At 41.4% G+C, this 21,953-nt stretch overlaps 1 protein-coding gene and 1 long non-coding RNA gene across 3 annotated transcripts in view; one reads left to right on the top strand and one right to left on the bottom strand.

Moving 5' to 3' along the window:
• The window catches only part of LOC136664392 (uncharacterized), an 88,119-nt gene that overhangs the window by 5,971 nt on the left and 60,195 nt on the right, over positions 1 to 21,953 (top strand). The window contains exons 2-4 of one of the 2 annotated variants that reach the window (XR_010795136.1): positions 4,529 to 4,570; positions 6,060 to 6,196; positions 6,624 to 6,708. This is a non-coding gene — a long non-coding RNA (uncharacterized lncRNA). Of the gene's footprint in view, positions 1 to 4,528; positions 4,571 to 6,059; positions 6,197 to 6,623; positions 6,709 to 21,953 lie in introns of those variants that run through there. The other variant, XR_010795137.1, reaches the window with a different exon arrangement.
• Positions 14,900 to 21,953, bottom strand: part of usp43b (ubiquitin specific peptidase 43b) — a 175,403-nt gene continuing 168,349 nt past the window's right edge. Inside the window, exon 15 of the mRNA XM_066641551.1 lies at positions 14,900 to 21,910. Coding sequence (XP_066497648.1) covers positions 20,769 to 21,910 — 1,142 coding nt within the window. The 3' untranslated portion in view covers positions 14,900 to 20,768. The remainder of the gene's footprint in view (positions 21,911 to 21,953) is intronic.

Raw genomic sequence — 21,953 nt, 5'->3', positions numbered from 1 at the left:
TGTTTTTGTTTCATCCTGCATCCAGAGTAAACAGAAAGATAGGGGAGCAGCTTTTGTCTTAACAGCAGGGTAATTCTCTTTAGTTGAGAATCTATGTAGTGTATTGAACGGTACGCCTCAAACTTTGCTAACTGTTTGGACAGCTCGTAAATGACTTTAAAGAACTGCTTTGTCTTTTCCAATGAGTTTGACAAATGTGATTTTGACATCTGTATAGACCGTGTAATCCACAACTTGCAATTGTCTTTGATGAGAGCTGGTGTCTGAAAAGATTTGGAAAATTCCTGGCAAAAACATAGCTGCAAAATCCCTCAGAAGAATTGCAGGCAAGCTGAATGCATGTGGACAATAGCCAGCCTTCAAATTTACCGTGACATTTACAGACAGAGCCTTCAGAATTCTTTTCAGACATGAATAAAAATATCAATACCTCCCATGATCTTTTCATCATTGCTGACAGATTATGAAAGCCTCCACTAGTTAAAGCTCCTGAACTACTTTCAATAAACCTAGAAATATTTGTCATTTTTTCAAGATAAAATTGAAAGTATCACACACACCATAAAACCCCCCAGGCCAGAAAGTGTAGCCACACCTCTGTGTGCAGTCTGCACCGAAAGAATCTAGTTACATCTCTTTTCAGCACAGTAATAGATAATAATCTTGAGAAAACCGCAGAGACTAAAATCGTCCTCCTGCTGCCTTGACCCATTACCAGGATATTTTCTCAAAGATAATTTTCTACAGCAAATAACATTTATCTCCGTTTGTCAGGTATCTTCCCTGAAAACTGTAGTTACCCAGCCCCGCTGTCTTCGTGCCTCTGTGCTGAACAGCTAACATCTCCTTTCTCTCTTTTAAAAGCAGCTAAATAATTTTCTTTAATAAAATGCTTTGATAAATTCCAGAGAAGTGCTCAGCCACATCCCAGCCCTTATTTTATAAACACTGATGCAGGCGAAAAATCAGTGCTGTTGCTTTTGGACCTTGTTGCTGCTTTAATCACAGTTGGCGACACAATTATTATAGACAACAGTTATAAAACATCAACTGGAATTTTTGGAATATGTTTAATCTGGTTTAGATCATGTACCAGTGGGTGAAAAACACAAGTCAAAAAATGTAAAACATTTGTAAAATGTAAATAATTCGCAAGTGTATGTGTAAACAAAAAAACTGCATCAAAATTTCACTCAAAATTCGTTCTCATTTCTATTCTCGAATTTTATTCCCCTAGAGGCTCTAGCTGGTGATTTGACTTGGGAATGGTTTTCATTAGTTGTCAGTTATAATCATCAAATTAAAATAAATAAACACTTGAAATATATCAGTCGGTGTGTAATGAATGAGTGTAATATACAAGTTTCACTGTTTTAATGGAATTACTGAAATCAACTTTTTCATGATACAGTGGAACCTCTACCTACGAACTTGATCCGTTCCGTGACCCGGTTCGAAAGTGGAAAAGTTTGTTTCTCGAGTCAATTTTCCCCATTTAAAATAATGGAAAAGTGATTAATGCGTTCCAGCCCCCGCCCCGAAACTCACCCTTTTTGCACTGATATATGTTTACAACACTCTCAAATTAGTAAAAAATACATGTAGAGAAATACAGTGGAAACAGTAATAAAAAAGAAATAATAAAGTTGTAAGTGGTTACACATCGCTACCTTGAAGACGTGACGACTGGCTGGAGCAGTAACACAGGCACTGGCTGTATGACAGGAGGTGGGGGGCGGGTGGAATAACGGAGAGTAGGCGGTGAATGTGGGGAGACGAAGCGTAGATACGGCTTAACTTAGCACGAATTTCGATGTCTGCTATTTACACTAATGCTAAATTGCTAAAGCTACAATGTGCTAATCTTAAACGCTCACTCAAGTCTGGGGGCGCTGGGAGACTCGCCTATTGGGGTCAGTGGCCATTTCCAGCGCCAGCTCGGAGGAGGCTCGGGTTCGTTTCTAGAGTCGTGGTTCGTTGGTGGAGGCAAAAAATATTCAAATGCCCGGTTCGTATCTTGGAAAGTTCATTAGTATAGGCGTTCTTCAGTAGAGGTTCCACTGTACTTTAATTTCATGAACAGGAACCTGTATACAATTAGACATGTGTTCTTTATTAAGCAAGACTACATGAAATGTTGCATGAAACATAAGGCTTTTCCTCAGAGCCTGTAGATAAATTAACTAAGGAAAAATATATGGTAATTTGATAATGTAATTAATAGCATCTTTTGTTTTAAGTCCTGAAACTATGTAATTCACCTTCAAACTCAAATTTTCATTGCCCTTAAGTCTTTTTATTACAGCTTTGGAGGAATGCTTAGAATTCTGGTCCTGCTAGAAGGCGTATTTACAACCAAGATTCAACCTTTTAGGTCATTTCTTGCCCAGTTGCTTCAGTATTTCTAAATAATCCTCCTCTTTCATCTCCTTTCCAAGCAAAACAGCCCCACAATATGAACCTGTGACAAGAAAATGAAAACACACACCCCCCCTCAGTCTTTCATAGATGTTAAGATTGTGTGAATACCGTGTGGTTTTGTTTAGTTATTTCTGTATTTAACACCTGTGTGTACATGTACATGCTAATGTAGCCAGCTAGTAAGACTTGAAATGGCGACGGAGAATGTAAACATGCTATTGTCATGCTTGAATATTCAAGAAAAAAAACTATTGATGGGATAACGGTCATTCAGTACATTTCAGGTTCTCCACTGACTTAATTTTATTGCCTCCTAACACTGCTGAGCCTAGACTTGACCAACAATAGAAAGCCCATATCAACCCACATCTTGCTGCAGAAATAGCCCTAGAGGAAACACAGGTGTATGATGGATGCATCATGTTGTGAGTTTTCCTTCAAACTGTCGGTTGAAAGTAGGGTGTGCATTCCTCGCCGGTCAGCACTGCTTGTCTATCTTTGTAGTTAAGCAGTCGAAGTTGTTGTTGCCTTCTCTTACGGGATGAGCTCTCTCTATTTGGATCTCACGACCGGCCAGTGCGGGAATCCATTTTGGCAAATACTCCTGAAGAAAGGATATAGCATTGGACTCGGGTAAACCCACTAGTTTCACGTTGTTCCTGTGGCTCCGGTCTTCCATATCGATGAACTTAGCTCGCAGTTTATCAACTTCACGCGCCTGCTCCTGTAGTCGGTCCCGGTCTGTGCGAGCTGCCTGCTGAATGTGGTCGACCCGGGTCTGTAGGTGGTTGATGGATTTGCTATGACAATCCAGTTCATCACGAGCATACTGAAGACTGGCTGTAATTTCCTTTATTCCGTTTTTGAGTAATTCTAGTTAAGGAGACAGAGCGTTGCTTAAAGCATCAGCTACTGCCACGGGAATCGGAGAATTCGGCCTGCTTTGTTGCCCGAGGAGCGCTTGCTTAACGCTTTTTAAGATGGCCGCATTCAGTTCTTCCAGCGAGAAAGAAGTGTCCTTAATTTTCTTCTTAACCGGTGAAAATTCGGTTTCTAATTTGCGCAGTATTTTTCCCTGAGTTGTCATGTTGCAGTTATCCGTAATTTAAAGAGGGAGAGCTTTCAAAAACTAGCAAAAAACACCATTGTTGGCAGAGCTCTGAAATTAGTGTGCCGCAACTGTGCTTGGTTCAACTTCCCTTCACAAAAACAACAGAGGAACGACAGGCTGCTATACATTTAAATATCACGGGAAGTAAAGATTCAACAATTTGTTAAGAAAAAAAGTCATGCCTAATTTAATGAATATCCTTAACTTTTCTTAGAGAAGAGGAGCCCAATAACTAAGCGTCTCACGTCTTAAATCAGACGAAACATTTAATCACTTTACCGATATTGACCACAAGTCCCACATGTGCAGAATGAATGTTAGCACTCATTCATTACAGATCCCACTGCTTGATCGGCGTCCGTGCGAGCAGGGAGGGAGAACATTATACTGAGGTGTTTTGGGACCGGTGGCAGCGATGACTTGAATCAGAAATGAATCACTCCTCTGGTCTGCAAGATATCAAGGGCAATTATGAGTTTCTTCAATTAATGAGCATAGCAGGGAATAATTGCGCCGTTCTATCAAAGGCCGAATGATCTGCTGGTCTCAGAGGACGCGTGTGTCACCATCAAAGACATCAGATTCTCTCTGAGGTTCAAATGATTCACCATGGGTTGCTGAAACAGCACTGGAGAACAAAACTGGGACTAGATCGGTTTGAGCACCCAAGCTGTTGTAGGAAAACTTGTTTGCTTTGATACGAGATATAACACTGGGCGAACACATGGAATTCCAATAAGCTATAGATGTGCTTGTTCGATGGAGGAGAGCAGAGGAGAGGAGGGTGGTATTTGGTTCAAACCCACGAATGAACAGTTTTAAGAGACTTTTTTAAAGATTGGATATTCTTTTATAGCTTCTTACCTTCTGGACCAAACCGTTATGAGGGTTATTCAGAGGTGAAAACACAAAGAACTTATTCTCAGTGACTTGCAATACAGACATTTACATGAGCTTGTTTGCATAGCATTGGTCATGTTTTCTCTTGTTCTGCAGGAGCTGCTATACAAGGATCCCACCTACAGGAATACAACAGAGGTAAGAATCCAATTAACAGAGAATCAACATTTTACAAACAGAAGAGAGTGGGTGGGTTAACCTCTCCGTCATGTGAAGTTGAGCAGTGCTGGGAAGTCCCTTTTAACTTCAGCAACAGCCAACAGACAGACACTACTGACGTTTTACAGAAAGTCCCCTTTCGCACCGATCACACTGCTCTTCAATGGTCAGGAACATTCCACCAACAGTGGCAGCTGGACAGACACATTCTAGGTGGGGTTTCCTATAGAAAAAATAAGGCGTTTATGTGACTGTATCTACGTAACCAAACCTTTCTGTTGTATGAATGAAGGTTTCTTGATGCTTTGGCCTGATATGTTGGGTATATCTGGAGCAAGCTCTTTGACCTGTCGTTTCTCCATAGTTCTTCTCACAAACAGACTGTGGTGGAGAGATCTTATTTAAATTGGATGCTGTTGGAATGATGTGTGGGGCATGGTGGGTCGCAGTCACACAGCTCCAGGGACCTGGAGGTTGTGGGTTCGATTCCCGCTCCGGGTGACTGTCTGTGAGGAGTGTGGTGTGTTCTCCCTGTGTCTGTGTGGGTTTCCTCCGGGTGACTGTCTGTGAGGAGTGTGGTGTGTTCTCCTTGTGTCTGCGTGGGTTTCCTCCGGGTGACTGTCTGTGAGGAGTGTGGTGTGTTCTCCCTGTGTCTGCGTGGGTTTCCTCCGGGTGACTGTCTGTGAGGAGTGTGGTGTGTTCTCCCCGTGTCCGTGTGGGTTTCCTCCGGGTGACTGTCTGTGAGGAGTTGGTGTGTTCTCCCTGTGTCTGCGTGGGTTTCCTCCGGGTGACTGTCTGTGAGGAGTTGGTGTGTTCTCCCTGTGTCTGCGTGGGTTTCCTCCGGGTGACTGTCTGTGAGGAGTTGGTGTGTTCTCCCTGTGTCTGCGTGGGTTTCCTCCGAGTGTTCGGGTTTCCTCCGAGTGTTCCGGTTTCCTCCCATGCTCCAAAAAAAACAACAAAAAAAACATGTTGGTAGGTGGATTGGCGACTCAAAAAATGTCTGTATGTGTGTTTGTCTGTGTTGCCCTGTGAAGGAATGGCGCCCCATCCAGGGTGTATTCCTGCCTTGTGCCCAATGATTCCAGGTAGGCTCTGGACCCACCGCGACCCTGAACTGGATAAGGGTTACAGATAATGAATGAATGAATGGAAAGATGTGCCCTGAGAAATACCTGTCACTATTTAACTGACAAATGCTGCTGAAATAAAAGAACAAATTTAATTGAATAATTGGATGAATACAATTTTAACAGTTTGTACTTTAAAACAGTGAAATATTCATGTGAACTCTACCCACACCAGTAATATCATCACTGTGGGGAAAATGTAATTAAAAGTTATCTGTAACCCGAATGTAATCCCAAAACTTTAATTTAAAAATAACCTTTTATTAACTGCCGGATATTACTTCAGTCTGAATATTCAGTTTGAAAATTTATTCTGCAAAATTCAACTTTATCTTATCTAGGTTTCAGAGAAAGTGCAGCAGAGTGCAGAATACCCTGAGGAGAGGACATTTTTACAGATATATTCACTGCCTTCTCCAGCCAACAAGGAGCCAGCGTTTGAGAGAGTCTGTTTCGGGTTCATTCAGCAATTATAAAGGTAGCTCATGCCCTTTTTAAATGTTATTTAATCATCTTTGAGACTGCAGTCCTAGCTAATGTCAGTTAAATTCTCTATTGGTCTTAAGCTTGTTTCACGCCAGACAAGTCTCATCATACCATTTGTATTTTTCGTTTGTAATATATTCATACTTCAAATAAGTAGATACTGATTATCTAAAAGTATTCAGTGACTAATTATTTTCGTTTGCCATTTTTAAACTTTCATTCATTCATTATCTGTAACTCTTATCCAGTTCAGGGTCGCGGTGGGTCCAGAGCCTACCTGGAATCATTGGGTGCAAGGCAGGAACACACCCTGGAGGGGGCGCCAGTCCTTCACAGGGCGACGCACACACGCACACCTACGGACACTTTTTGAGTCTCCAATCCACCTACCAACGTGTGTGGTTTTTTTTTTTTTTGAGGGTGGGAGGAAACCGGAGCATCCGGAGGAAACCCACGCAGACACAGGGAGAACACACCACACTCCTCACAGACAGTCACCCGGAGGAAACCCACACCGACACAGGGAGAACACACCACACTCCTCACAGACAGTCACCCGGAGGAAACCCACACCGACACAGGGAGAACACACCACACTCCTCACAGACAGTCACCCGGAGGAAACCCACGCAGACACAGGGAGAACACACCACACTCCTCACAGACAGTCACCCGGAGGAAACCCACGCAGACACAGGGAGAACACACCACACTCCTCACAGACAGTCACCCGGAGGAAACCCACGCAGACACAGGGAGAACACACCACACTCCTCACAGACAGTCACCCGGAGGAAACCCACACCGACACAGGGAGAACACACCACACTCCTCACAGACAGTCACCCGGAGGAAACCCACACCGACACAGGGAGAACACACCACACTCCTCACAGACAGTCACCCGGAGGAAACCCACGCAGACACAGGGAGAACACACCACACTCCTCACAGACAGTCACCCGGAGGAAACCCACGCAGACACAGGGAGAACACACCACACTCCTCACAGACAGTCACCCGGAGGAAACCCACGCAGACACAGGGAGAACACACCACACTCCTCACAGACAGTCACCCGGAGGAAACCCACTCCGACACAGGGAGAACACACCACACTCCTCACAGACAGTCACCCAGAGTGGGACTCGAACCCACAACCTCCAGGACCCTGCAGCTGTGTGACTGCGACACCTACCTGCTGCTCCACCATGCCGCCCTTTGTTTTATATAGTTAAGGAAACAAATAGGTTGTTATTCTTTCGTGTGCCCAGTGATTCTGGGTAGACTTGATCTGGGTAAATTTGTGAGTACATACATAGTTGCTTTCCCATTAAAAACATGTATATCCCCAAAAGAGGAGAGGGGAAAACCTTTTTGACCTTAATTCAATGTAAACAGATTTTATTCCAAGTAATTTTGGAGGATTTCTATAGGTTCGTTCATCATGAAATTTTCACATAATGTAAAGGACAGATGCTACATTCCAGTGATGTAATAAAAACAAAATCCACCAAGAAAAGATACATGTTTTTAATTGGACAGCGACTAATATATACACACACCATAAATCACCACTGATATCACTATTAAGAGTCACTGACCTCTGTTAGTGCACAGAATAACACTAATCTGTTTTTCAAACGAACAATAATTACTTTCTAAAGAGCGTTGTGTGTCATTACCCACTAACGCACCCCATAAGTTTCTAAATGTTTTCCTATAATTATGGGGATTTTTGTCTTAAAAAATGAGACACCAGTGGCGGATGCTGGTCTTTCAAGGAGGGGAAGCTCGATTTCGGCCTACATCATAAAATGTGTGGGTTTATTTATACGTAAATTCTACCCTCCGTTCCTTTTTAAGAAAATGATCTGTGACCCTGTCGTACCAACAAGGCGTCTTTTCCAGGGACTTGACTAGTGTCCTCTCAATGGCCAGCAGAGCTAGGCTGCTTAAACGGCCTTGGCCCATGTGAAGTGTGTCCGCCTGTGAGTGCTTTGTGACGGTGGAGGGGCTCAGCAGCACCCGCTGGACAGAAACTGCGATAGAAGTCAGAAAGAGTGATAGACGTCAGTCTCCAAACACAAGCAGCTACAAAAAACCCACCAGAAATAGAAGCTCGATTTGTAGCTAGTCGTTTTTAACAAAGAGAATGCCGCTAAGAGGATTAAGAAAGTCTCCGGTTCAACTCAGAACAGAATGAAAATGTAATGCTCCCAAGGATCTTTACACCAAAGGATCGCTGATTCGCTCATTTCGCTGTCAATCAAAAAGGGATTCAGCCTCAGACAGATCATCCAATCATCATGCAGAAGCTGAGCGTCCGGGCCAGCCGAGGCCCGCCCACTGCCCCATAGACCCCCCAGAGACGCTGAGCGTCCGATGGGCGGGACAAAGCCCAGCATTTATCCAATGACTCGTCTCGTTTCGCTGCACTTTGAACTCACTGTTTAAAGCACTGTGAAGCTGCGGGAATGATTGAGAGGAAAGCCGCGTCTTTACCAGTGATAAGAAGCTGATTCTGAACAAAAGTTGAGCGCGTTGTAGTGCATATTTATTCAATGACATGTACACACAACAGTATATATTTGATCACTTATTTTTTCACATTTTAGGGGAAGCTGAGCTTCACTTGCAGTCTTAGAGCAATTGCCTCTGCTCCTCACGTAGAGACACACACACACACTTAGAATGAACTGGTACTGGAGCTTAGCTAATAGATATGACCTTGACTAGGCTAGCTCATCAGTACTTGTTAATTAAGGAGTAGGAAGGAAATTCCTACTCCCTCATTGCTTGTTACATTTGTGTCAACCCTGTGAATAAGTGTTCCTTTGTTTGAGAATTTGGGGTAAAACCTTTTATTCAAATATTGAACAGAAGCATCCAGATGTTAGTGGAGTTGCCTAAATCAGTCGTGGTATCGGAAGTGTTTATTTTAATATTGAGTACTTACTGATTCATAAAAGGGCTTTTAAGTCTTTCATCAGGCTTTACATCAGTGTGTACAGAATGTTGATGTATTAGGTACAAGAGCCTTAGTGAAGCCTTAACATCTGGATGTTGGGAGATTAGTTCTGGATGGAAAACTCTGTTCCAAGTTATCGCTTCAGTGTTGGTTTGAGCCCTGTACAAATCGGCACTTTCCGTATCTTAAGAATGCTCAGGTGTGTTGGGATAAGAGAAAGCAGCATAAACATAGAATATTCAGAGCAGTGTTTTATCAGATTTATCTGATGCTTGGCACTGGGCATGGTGAGGACATGTTCACTTGCTTTTCTGTGAACAATTGGAGCATGTTAAAAGACTTAATTTAAATGCATTAGAAGGAGTATTTTGATACTTTTAGACAAATATAAGTTGGAATCAAAATTATTTAATTGTCGTTGTAAACAATTTTTAGCTAAATTCAGAAGCTTTTAGTGGTTTGTAGTAAACAAATCAAACAAGAACACGTTACACTTCTAAACACAACTAATATCAGAAGTAATTTCTCCAAATTCAGCACAAAATGCCACTTTAAATAACTAATACTCTCTTAGAATTCAACTCCCGCAACAGAATCCATCCTAACAGCACACAGCTGCTAATCGGCAAAACTGCGGGATTAGGTTTTTGAGTTTTTGGTGAGGCTCTGTTTATCCACCTTTCAATTTCTTCAAAGTCTGTACTGAACGATTCCTTCAGCAGGACTGCTTTCACCACCATTAACTAAGGAAAAACATTTCTTTTACTGTGTGCACGGTTAGGTTTTTGCCTCACACTGTGCTCTGCATGATGATCAAAATATTGTTTCTGTCTCATTTGAACACTTTCTCACTGAGTAACTCTCGCAGTTGTCTCCAAAACCTTTCAGATTGATAGCTACTTTATGGCTGACCAGCTGTATTCTCTTGATAGTTTGGACAGTACCTTTTAGTCCATTATCAACCACATAACTCTGGATCTAAAGTGACTGTTGATCTGTCTTATTCTCTGGATGTGTGTAAAAGCTAAGGTTGAGCCTAAAGATGTTTGCATTACTCAGCTGTTACATCATTTAAAGGGCTGTCTGGTTTTGTGGAGTGCACTGAAGGTGGTCAAAAAATGCACTTAAAAAAAAATTAAAGGCTGTCTGCCACCAACAATCTGTCAAAATCTGTGTAAAACCATTAGGAACGTGGTGGAAACAGCCTGAGGTGGCAAGATGCTCTGGAACCAGAGTTTGTGATAAAGTCAATTCTAATTAAATACTTTTACACACAAGATTGAAAATGTGCTGCTTTGCCAGAGGTGAGATCATCATCAAAAATCCACATTCTCACATTCTGGGATCCATCTTCTAAGCTGCTTCTGTATTTATTTTAATAATGCTGATAATATTTGGCTCCAGTTTCCTCCCACGCTCCAAAAACACACAATTGGTAGGTGGATTGGTGACTCAAAAGTGTCGGTGTGAATTTGGGAGTCTGTCACCCTGTGAAGGACTGGCGCCCCCTCCAGGGTGTATTCCTGCCTTGCGCCCAATGATTCCAGGTAGACTCTGGACCCACCGCGACCCTGAACTGGATAAGGGTTACAGATAATGAATGAATGAATTATACTATTTGTTCATTCATTGATTTATTTACATTCTAAACTTTGCAGAATGTTTATTTTGTAGTTAACTCTGCCATTCTCCGTGGCATGTATAAAGGTCTTGAGCAGGTCGAGCTCACCACTATTTGGGATCAAAACTGAAAGAGGAAAGTGTGAAGGAAGAGATTTTGAAAGAGTGTTCATTATAAGGGCACAGATGGCAGATAATTAGTTAATAGAAACGGTTACCCGAGTGACCTCTACATTTAGATCTGTAAGAAAGATGGCAAGATGTGGTAGGAAGTGCACTTACAGTGAGGATCCTGCTTGTGTGATTGTGTGGTGTGTAAGAAAAACAATGTAGTGCCACAGGTGACTGACAGTTTTGATGCAGGATGTCATCAGATTCTGAGCTGGAACTGTCCAGTCACATGTTATTAATATGGATGCAGTGCTAAATTACACTAAGTACTGAGATTAAAGCACATTTGAGAGTGAAGGGTACCTAAAACTCTTCTTTACAGAATTGTGTTTGAAAGTGTTATGGTCAAATGAGTCCTTCACCATACATTTACAGTTCACTATACAGTGAGGGGGAGCAGTGCAGCTGGAGTAAATATACAGGACATTTGTACCTATAAAGTCAAGTTTTTCTGACTAGGGTTTACTTTGACAAAGCTGATTAATCTTGAAAAACTAATCTACATAATGGAGCAAGCATTCATGAAAGCTCCACAGATTTAAATCTCAGAAGCTTATCATCAGTTCCCACTACAGAGAAATCATTAATGAGGTGATAAATGTTAATGCTCATAGCTGAGATATGAGACTGAAAACTAAATTATTTTAAAATATTAACATTTCTCAACGGTGATAAATGACAGCTATCTGCCAATCAATTAACTTTAAACAGGTCAGTGGTCTGTGTTCATTGTTAAATAAGATCTCCCCAGAGTAAATAAATGAAACACATTTTGCTGTAGTTACTCTACATCAGTGGTCGCCAACCAGTCAATCGCAAGGGACAGTTCAGTATTCAAGACCATGCAAGTCAGTTGCGCTAAATCATGTGGCTAATTCAGTTACTGGGTTTACGTTACAGCTGTACTATTCTTTATCCAAAGTGGTTCGCTTGCAAGTTAAAAGAGCAATCAGTAATAATGGCACCAAGCATTCAAATTCAGAACTCTACAGTTTCAAAACAGTGAAGAGAGCTGTCTGCCTCTTTCTCCCAGACGTGAAGCTCAAGCATTTGCCAGTTTGAGGAAAACTGAACGAACAAGCAAGAGACGGGTTTAAGAACTTGGAATGTAATCGCTAAGAAGAATGTGCCATAATCAACACATTTACACAGAAAAGTGTTCATCATTTCACTAAAACATCTATCTACGCAAAAAAGTGGACATGCGCCCCAGACAGCGAGCATATATCAGTCCACTGTCGTAAAAAGGCTGTCACACCACTGACTGTAGACCACTGCTGGTCCACTATCGGACCCCTCAGATTACTGCCCTGTACCGGATAGAACTCATTTACAATCTCCTCACACAGATTTTACACTCACAGAGACTTTTATTCTGGAAAACACACTAATACAAATATTACCAACAACTCTGAGAGATATAATAATGAGTGTAAGACTGATATAAAATGATTAAATGATAAAAATGTTGACACTGTGCTGATTAAAATTATTTAGTAATCTTATTTATAAAGAATAACAAAAAGAACCTAATGAAGGAGAAAAATGTAAATTGGACTGTGAATGGAAAAGTGCTAAAATGGGTTTTTATCTAAAATTCTGTTTAAACAGCAGTGGTCTGCCCAGAAAACACTAGTGGACCTCCAACTGTGTCCTCAGTGGGACAACAGTGGTCTGCCGTTTCCTTGCTCTCAGGGGCCCGTCATTTCTCTGCATTTGCAAGTCTTTTCTGTCCAAATTCACCTGAAATATTTAGACTAGACAAGGATGGTGTTATTATCGATTTTCCAGAAAACAGTTGTATTATTCATAAGTTTAATATTCAAGCATTTAGTTCCACCTTAAATGGGTCAGTTTAAGAGTTGTATTGCTTCTCTATTGGTTCTTTGTTCTCTAGATTCTTTTTGAATATTCATTTCCACCTTAAACAGCTATGTGAAGCTAAAGTTAGCGCTAGGATTTATAAACAAAAGCCATTTTGAAACACATTTCCCATTGTATCCATTTAAAACACACCACCAAGTGTACATCATGTCACTAAAACATCTACCCACCAGTGAAACGCTTGTTTGCTACCAAGCTTGATTTCTCCGTTCCACCTTAAATAGGTGAATATGCAGGCTTTTCAAACAATCCTTACTGGTTAATTTGTTTAAAACACACACACTTTCTTTAAAACAAACAATGGTATTTACTCTTTTCAATCGTGTTATTCACCTTCTTCAAATAAAACACAAAAACACAGTCCTAACACCTTTCAAACGTCGCTATGGCTCTACTGCTTTATCAATGCTGTGAGAGGCTGTAATGTCTTAGCTTTGACTGTTTTATTAATCTATGATCACACACCCTGGACATTTTATGACTAAATACAGTAAATATCCTACAGATTGCTCCTTTAAGCATGGAAATATAAAGATATTATTATACAAATATTTAATACGGATTACAAATTATAACACAAGTGAGAGTCGTATTATATTCCGGTGCTCTGTCGGTTCTGTTGAGTTGTACTGCCTGAATAAAACAGGAGGGTAGGATATTTGGACCGGCTAAAAGAGCATATCAGAGAATGCTACCAGCAGAAGTTTAAGCAGGAGATATGCACAACGTGAATCCTCATATGAGGGGAAAAGAAAGGTAATTACGGTGATAATAAATTATTTTATACTTTGTTCACATTTTATGTAACACGTAGAGTTTTGGAAGGCTGAAGGAAATAACATTTAAACTAAGACTGTATAATGAACCAGAGGACAACAGACTTACCATGAGAGACATAAACATTCAAAATTGTGGCTCTGAGCATCCTCAGAGCTGCTATGTTTACAATAGAGGTGGGCGGATCGATCCAAATATCGATACCAACGCTGGTATTGATCAATACTCATGTAAAAAGATCGATACTCAAGCTTTTTTTCTCTCCCCTTTTGTTATTGCTCCGTCACGTGGCGAAGACTATCGTTATCGGCGATACTGGCCCTGTATTTACTTATTATCGGATCGATACCAAAATTCCCGGTATCGCCCACCTCTAGTTTACAAAGCAGTTGCAGAGTGTGTGCAGCCGCCATGGTACCACCATAGCCACCACTCGGCTGTACATTAAAGAATAAGAAGACAGTATAATTTTATATTATTGGAGGTGATGGGGACATATATACATGTTATTATTATTATTATTATTGTTACACTTATATAGCGCCTTTCTAGACACCCAAGGACGCTTTACAATCTACACTGCTCAGAACGCTCAATTCACACACACACTGGCGAGAAGCGGCAGCCAAACGCGCACAGCGTACTCTCAACCAGAAACGACCGTCCACCTGGAGGACTGCATCGGGCACTAGGGTTTAACCCAGGACAGAGCGCCAATCCATTTCTGGGCTCACACATACAGACATTCATTCACACACCAGGACAGTTATTAGAGAAGCCAATTCACCTACCCTCCATGTTTTTGGACTGTGGGAGGAAACCGGAGCCCCCGGAGGAAACCCACGCAGACACGGGGAGAACATGGAAACTCCACCCAGATGGGACTTGAACCCAAGATCCCAGCGCTGGGAGGCGAACGTGCTAACCACCAAGCCACCGTGCCGCCACATGTATTATTTTAAGTAACCTAAGCCTGCACGTATGCTGGTAGATTCTTCATTTGTTCAGATTTCATTGATAATCTTACGTAATAAGGTTGGTGACCACTGCTCTACACACTCCAGTTGGCCGATCTGTCTTACTTACCTGCAGAGACTAGAGCGAATGAGTCCTAGTAGTTTGGACATCTTGGGCATTTTGGTTTTGCTCTAATTATGCAGGAGCAAAAAGAAGAATTGGATTGACCTCAGCAGTTAAACAGACACACATCCACACACAGAAGAAGAGAGGAATGAAAGCATGAAGTTGGGCTATTTCACTTTACAAAGACAAAATAGCAAACGTGGCCAATAGTGTTTAATTCGCTATATTAAAAATAAAACAAATTACAGTGTGTTATATAAAGTGACAGTACAAACAGAGTTCAGTGTGTTGATTATACCTTTGCTTTGCCCATTTCTTCCAAGTTATTGCCACCCAATCAGTATCTGAGCAGTTCAATTAACTACACATTGTACAACTATTTACATCAATCCAGATTGGTTAAAAGTATTGAATACAAAACATTTGCATAAAAATAAATCTCCAGTTTATTCTTCAATAGTAACTGAGCAGTCTTTCATTACGGTTTTTCAAGAGAAAGCACAGGGATTTCAAATCAGACATCGACCCATTGAAGTGAGATGGGAGATGCATGAAAGAGTCGTTGCCTAAAGCCAAAAATTACTTATTAAATTTAACAGAGTTACGTGTGTGTGTGTGTGAGTGAGAGAGAATGTGACTAAAATTCAGGATGGTGTGATGGTCAGTAGAACATTCAGTTGTTAAGTTCTAAGCCAGAGAGTCCTCACATAGACTTTGTAGAGCTTCTAAAGTTGGCCACTCTTTCTCAGCTCCTCACCACTTTGACGGAAAAGGGGAAAAAATAGCTAAAATGGCAACTTTACTTTGAGGTACGCCATCTGAGGTAAAGGTAAAAAAAAAAACTTATCCTGACAAGCGTAGTGTAAAGTATGCTTGCCAAACAGGGTTCGTTCAAGGCAACAGCACTGTTCAGTTCTCATCTGACTCATCTCAGCTAATGAGCAACACCTTCAGGAGCTGAATTCAGAGATGAAGGACAAAAAATTGTATTAAAGACCAATACATTTCCAGTCAAAGCAGATGTTAAGTACAAGTGCTTCATTTTGCAATAACTGAAAAAAAACCCCACAGTGAACAGAAAATTATACAGAATCCACAACAACTAAATATACATTTTTGTTTATTATTATTTTTGTTTAAAATTTTTTAAACTACTAATATGACACCCTTATTTTCACTACAGCTTAGTCTTAGAAGTAGACGACTACAATAACTGAGAGGCACTTACGTGAAACAGACTAATGCACCTTTAAATACTGTCTACATGATGGTGACTTGCCAGGTAATTTTTTTCTTTTGTAACTTATTTTCGTTACCCACTTTGATACGTGTTTCATACATATATTCATATCTATTAATACATTTGTAATAATTAACTTGTACTTAGTAACTGTTTTAACTGGAAATAAAATGCATGTCAGAAAAATAAATAAAAAATTGCACAGAAGAATTGAAGGAATTTAAAATATAAAAGGCCACAGGTATGAGACATGGACCGCGTTTGAAAGGAGAACTGTGATATGCCATGCTGGCTCAGCTGGTTGTTGGTTAAATGCATTTCCCAGCCCTGCAGTCAAGGCCAATCACCATGACAACCTGATGCAAGGGTTTCATAAACACACACAGAAAGCAGGGCAGATGTAACTGGGGCTGAAGCATTGTATGTTTGTGCCTCAGATCTCTGGCTGTGTGCTAAAATAATCCCGTTCCTGCCCAAGAGAATGAAAAGTATGGACCGTGGCCTGATAAAGCTAAATTATTTTTCCGCTCCAGAATTCATGATCTTTCTTTTACAAGCAATTTCCCTTGCCATTTTTCTGCTGGTCATAGTTATTAAATTTTTGGTGACATTTAATTGATTCACTCCAAAATGTGGGTTTATATTTAAATGAAGCACCAGGGGGGCACCGTTTCTACCATTTCACACACCGCTGCTGCAGAGTTTAAAACAACTGGAAAAACAAGATACCGGCCATTTTAAGACCCAAGTGTTTAATAAAAACTTGAAGAAAAAATAAAAAAGTAAAAGTTGGGACAGTATGTGAAAGGCTAATAACTTTTTTTTTTAAACTTTAATTAAAGTCATAAAAAAAGAAATCTTGTAGTTTGATTCCAGTAATATGTTTCAAAATAGGACTGGAGAATGTTTACCACGTCCCCTTTTTTTCAGATTCAGATTTGAAGGTGGATTTTATTTTGGTCATTTTTCCTTTATTTCAATTTTTTCCATAATTATAATATTTTGTGCTCCAAGTTGCTGAACTGTTCAGATCTTGACCACCCAAACCGGCCATAACACCATAGGTATGATCACCTATGACCTATGAAGGTATTAAGGTATAGGTATGAAGATGATGACCTTTTTCTTCTCTGGCCCACAAAAAAATTAAATCCATTGCGTCCCTTATGTTTCCGTTGTGCTTCAGTTTACACTGGACACGGCTGAATTTGTCCACGTTTGTGGATGCTGTAACAAACTATTTCAATTTTGTCGAAAGTCGATCACTTGTGTGTCTTACTCTTTAGACGCAACGAAATTTTTTAATTCCCTGAATCTGTATCTTTAAAAAACAGTTATGTTCATAAGATACAATAATAAAACATTGGTCTGTGTACTGTTTTGTTTAAATGTAACTGAAAAACAAAATGAATTACAAATGATAGTTTCTACGTTTCACATACTTTTCCAACTTGTTTTGAGTTGATGCTTGTAAACCTATAAACACTGTATAAACAAAACCATCATCTGTAACACCACAATCACTGTCATAGCAGAACCTCCATCATTCTTGTGTTTTCAGACTATATTTACCCTCTCTGGAAACAGTGGTCACATGTAGGTTGAATAAAATCACATGTACAGTCAGGTTCAACCTCAGGAGTTTTATCTTATGACAGTGACGATGTGTACTGATTTCTTTCGTAAGTACAAGCATTGCTCAGGTTTACACTCAGTGCTGACCTACACTGTGACAGAGCAGGATACAAGAACATGATTTATACATCAGTCTCTCTCTCTCTCTGATTGTATCTGCATCGCAACAAAAGATATGATGTAAGAACTGGGACATGTGCCCTATGCCTTGAATATGTTTGTGTAGTAACAACGTGTGGGGTCTGTGTCCTAACGTCCATCGTGCAGAAGGAGTACTGTGTAATGGAGCCCCTGTGTGTTTGCGTGTGTTTGTACCAATGACTGAGCATGCCGACATGTCTGAGGAAGTGTGCATGTAAGGAACAATAATGCTCATTTAAGAGCCATTACAAAAAAGGCACTTAATCAAATGTACATCAAAATCAAACATTCCTCTATTGCACTGATGAGCCCCTTTCACACTTTAATGTTTATCCAGTCACTGGTAATTAAAAATGGGAAGAGATTAAGAGTAATTGTGAGACTAGGAGCACGCAGAGTTGACCTGGCAAGCACTGGACCTCCATGAGACCTAGTAGAATACCCAGCAGTTGATTTGTTGTGGTTTGATATCTAGATTAAAGCCAGTAGCCTGTTTCTGTAACAGTTTAGTTCAGTTTTAAAGTTCTTTATTCGTGTAGTGTATAATTAAGATTTCAAACCTTCTCCAACTCTTTTCATTTTATGAGAACTGTGGTGTCGTATTATAAAGGACAATATCATTTAATAAAAAAAAAACTATAATGTAATATGCTACATATATGCTCACCAACAAACGTTTTGTTTTTTTTAAATAGACCCTTTTAAAAAAATTCACACGTACCGTATGATCCCCAAGAACAGAACAAATCAATGGGGGCAGGTGCTCAAGTGCTCATTATATTCATAAAAAAAACCCACGCAGTAGAATATTTTACTTACATATTTATTTTTGTTAAAGTTCTGCATGGCTGCTCTGTGTATTAAGAGGCAGGTGTGACACTTCATTTTTATTTATTTATGTTTTCAATGGCGCTATAATGTTAAGTGTTGTGGTTAATTTTGCACCAAACAACATCAGGGGTTGCACAAACATTGTCATTACCTCTGTCTGATGCTATGAGTCAGAGGAGGAGTGTGTAGCAGTGGATTTGGCCTAACATTCAGCACTGCGTGCAGTGAGTGCAGATCGGGGCAGAATTCTCACAAGAACTCAAATAAATGCCCATCTGATATCAATACACTTTTGGGGAGAATTGATGACACAGATGGTCATTTTTATTTTAAATTATTAATGAATTAAAAAAAAAACTAAATTGGGCTCCAGCAGAAAGGGCACTTTTCTCATCCAAAGCAAAAGTGCAGGTGCTTGAGCACTGCTAGGGGTCTATCTGTGCACGCGTCTGACGCACATACTTTTGCAGAGCTTTTTCCTTCATGAAACTCAAAGTATTCAGTGACTAATTATTTTCGTTTGCCATTTTTAAACTTTCATTCATTCATTATCTGTAACCCTTATCCAGTTCAGGGCCGCGGTGGGTCCAGAGCCTACCTGGAATCATTGGGCGCAAGGCAGGAACACACCCTGGAGGGGGCGCCAGTCCTTCACAGGGCAACACACACTCACACATTCACACCTATGGACACTTTTGAGTCATCAATCCACCTACCAACGTGTGCTTTTGGACACACTCCTCACAGACAGTCACCCGGAGGAAACCCACGCGGACACAGGGAGAACACAGCACACTCCTCACAGACAGTCACCCGGAGGAAACCCACGCAGACACAGGGAGAACACAGTACACTCCTCACAGCCAGTCACCCGGAGGAAACCCACGCAGACACAGGGAGAACACACCACACTCCTCACAGACAGTCACCCGGAGGAAACCCACGCAGACACAGGGAGAACACACCACACTCCTCACAGACAGTCACCCGGAGGAAACCCACGCTGACACAGAGAGAACACACCACACTCCTCACAGACAGTCACCCGGAGGAAACCCACGCAGACACAGGGAGAACACACCACACTCGGCAGAGCTGTGTGACTGCGAAACTACCTGCTCGGCCACCGTGCCACCCACTTTTAAACTTAATTATTTAAATTATTCTTTGCTGAATAAGATACCCAAGAGTTTTCATAAAATGACAAAAGAGCAGGAGAATATTTAAAATTTTGCTTAAATTAGTTACACAAAAAATGTTTAGACATCTGTGTGTGAGGAGCTAAATAATCGAGCCCAACAACGCAGAACATCAGGTTTACCGTCTAGTTCTCAGATTGTGTGAGCAGAGAAAGACTTTGGGAGTGTATCTCTGTATATTGACTCAGTAATTAAGGACCTGTTGGCCATTCATTCTGAGGATATTAAGTCCTGTTTACCAGAATAATCTCACCTGTGTTGTGGTAAGATGCTGTTGAAGAGCTGGTGGTAGGAATGACTCAGAGCCTGAACAAATGTAAAAAAGCTGGGTTTTATGTGTGAAAGGGGCTATAGAAAAGGGCTGCAGTTACTGGCTTACAATGAACTGCTCTGCTCTCCTGAAGAGAGGCCGGTCTGTATCCTGGAGCATTATCAGCATTTAACTGGGTATACCTTGCAGGATGTCTGTATAATAGGGTAGTTATTGGCTTCTCTCCTGTGAGCCTCCCACTTCACAACTTGTGACATGTTCAACGTGTTCAAAGCAAGCAATCAGGACACTGTCTCACCCATTTTTCTGGGCCCATGTCCAAAGTCGAGAATGAACTGGATGCTGGAGGTGAACCCAGTGGTCAGATTATTATTAGACTTCTGTCTAAACTGCAGTGACTTCTGGATCTCAAGCTGTTTTTATTGTTGGCAGGAGTCAAATTCCAAATGCCACATACTGTCATGCTTGTTAGTGACAGAAACCTGTGTACTGGACTTGGAGCTTGTCCTTGTGTCTGGGGCCTTGTACCAGAATTAATTTGAGCTTTGCTTTTCTTGGGCTATTTTTTTTCCAGGTTACAAACACTCCTGGAAATACACGAAAAAAGTGTGTGTGGAAGCGCTCTAGAGAAATTCCAGTCCTCTTCGTAGGGGAGGCACATACTTTTAAATTAGTTCCACACAAATATAGGCACCGTAGATACAGATACACACACACATCTTCCCTTCAGCTACCCAGACATCAGAAGCAGGATTCAGGCACAGGTCTCTGTCTGCCTAGTGAGGTGGTGCTGTATCTAGCCCTCTGCAGGGTGGCAAATGAGGGTTTATCTACAGTGAGTGCCTTGTGGGGTGGTATGAGTGATCCATTTCTCTGGAGAGACACTGTCCTCCTCAAGCTCAAATCCAACTTGCTTTGAATGCTGGAGGAGCTGTGAGCTCGTTTGATATCAGTTACGCTAGCAGAACCATTATGGCTTTCCTGTCCATTGACCAGTGCTTTGCTGTTGTGCTGCCCATTGCTGCTTCTGTGAGGCCCATTAGCTTTCTTTTCCTCTGCTACGACTCCATTCAATGTTCCATTAGACACTGACAACTTGGAGGAGTTTTTATTGGACGGCATTTTTCCTTGTCCTGATTCTTTAGAAATTCCTTCCTTTGTCTGGATGTCCTTCTTAAGAGTGGCCGTCTTTAAGAATGACAGGACACCATCTTGATCTCTATTGCTTCCAATTGTCTCCTCTGCTTGAGTTTGACTGGGTTGAGCTCTATTAGCTCCAGCTGATTGGCTCCACAGTTTCTTTAAGGTGGAGTCTCTGCTAGCAGATGCACTGCTGGTGCACTTGCTACTCCCTGACTGCCTGCCAGAAGTGGAACCTTGGCCTTCTTGAGTCTTTCCCAGCTGCTCCTGCCTGCTCCTTTTGGTGCTCCTCTTAGCTACTGAGCTCTCTTCTTTTCCCTTAGCATTAGCATTACCATTGGCTCGGTCTGGTACTGGTCTGCTCTGGCCTTCAGGTACTCTGGGAGATTCAGACCCACGGCAGCTTCCTCGCTCGACTCCGCTAAAGCTACTGCTGCCACTCGGGGAGCTGAGTGAGTCTCTCTCATGCAGCTGGGCTTTGACTTGGGCAGGGCTAGCTACTAAGCTAACAATGGGATCCTTGGTGCACCGTGGTCTCCGTCCTGATTCCAAATATTCCACCAGCTCTCCAGTTTGCGTTGGTATATTCTGGGAGACTGAAGTGGGCTTTTTGCGGTCTTTAGAACCGAAAGACCAGCGCAGAGGGAGCACTTTGGCCACATTTTCCTTGTTCTTGCTTGGTGAACGCATGCTTACACTGCGTCCTTGGGTGCCTCGGACAAATGGTCTCGACTCAAATCCATCTAGGATGTGGAGAATAGAAAAAGATGCTGTAAGATCTGCATC

This window comes from Hoplias malabaricus, chromosome 13, assembly GCF_029633855.1.
Source record: "Hoplias malabaricus isolate fHopMal1 chromosome 13, fHopMal1.hap1, whole genome shotgun sequence".
Classification (NCBI taxonomy): domain Eukaryota; kingdom Metazoa; phylum Chordata; class Actinopteri; order Characiformes; family Erythrinidae; genus Hoplias; species Hoplias malabaricus.
Note: the sequence above shows the minus strand (reverse complement) of the source record. Positions and strands in the feature narration are given on the sequence as shown.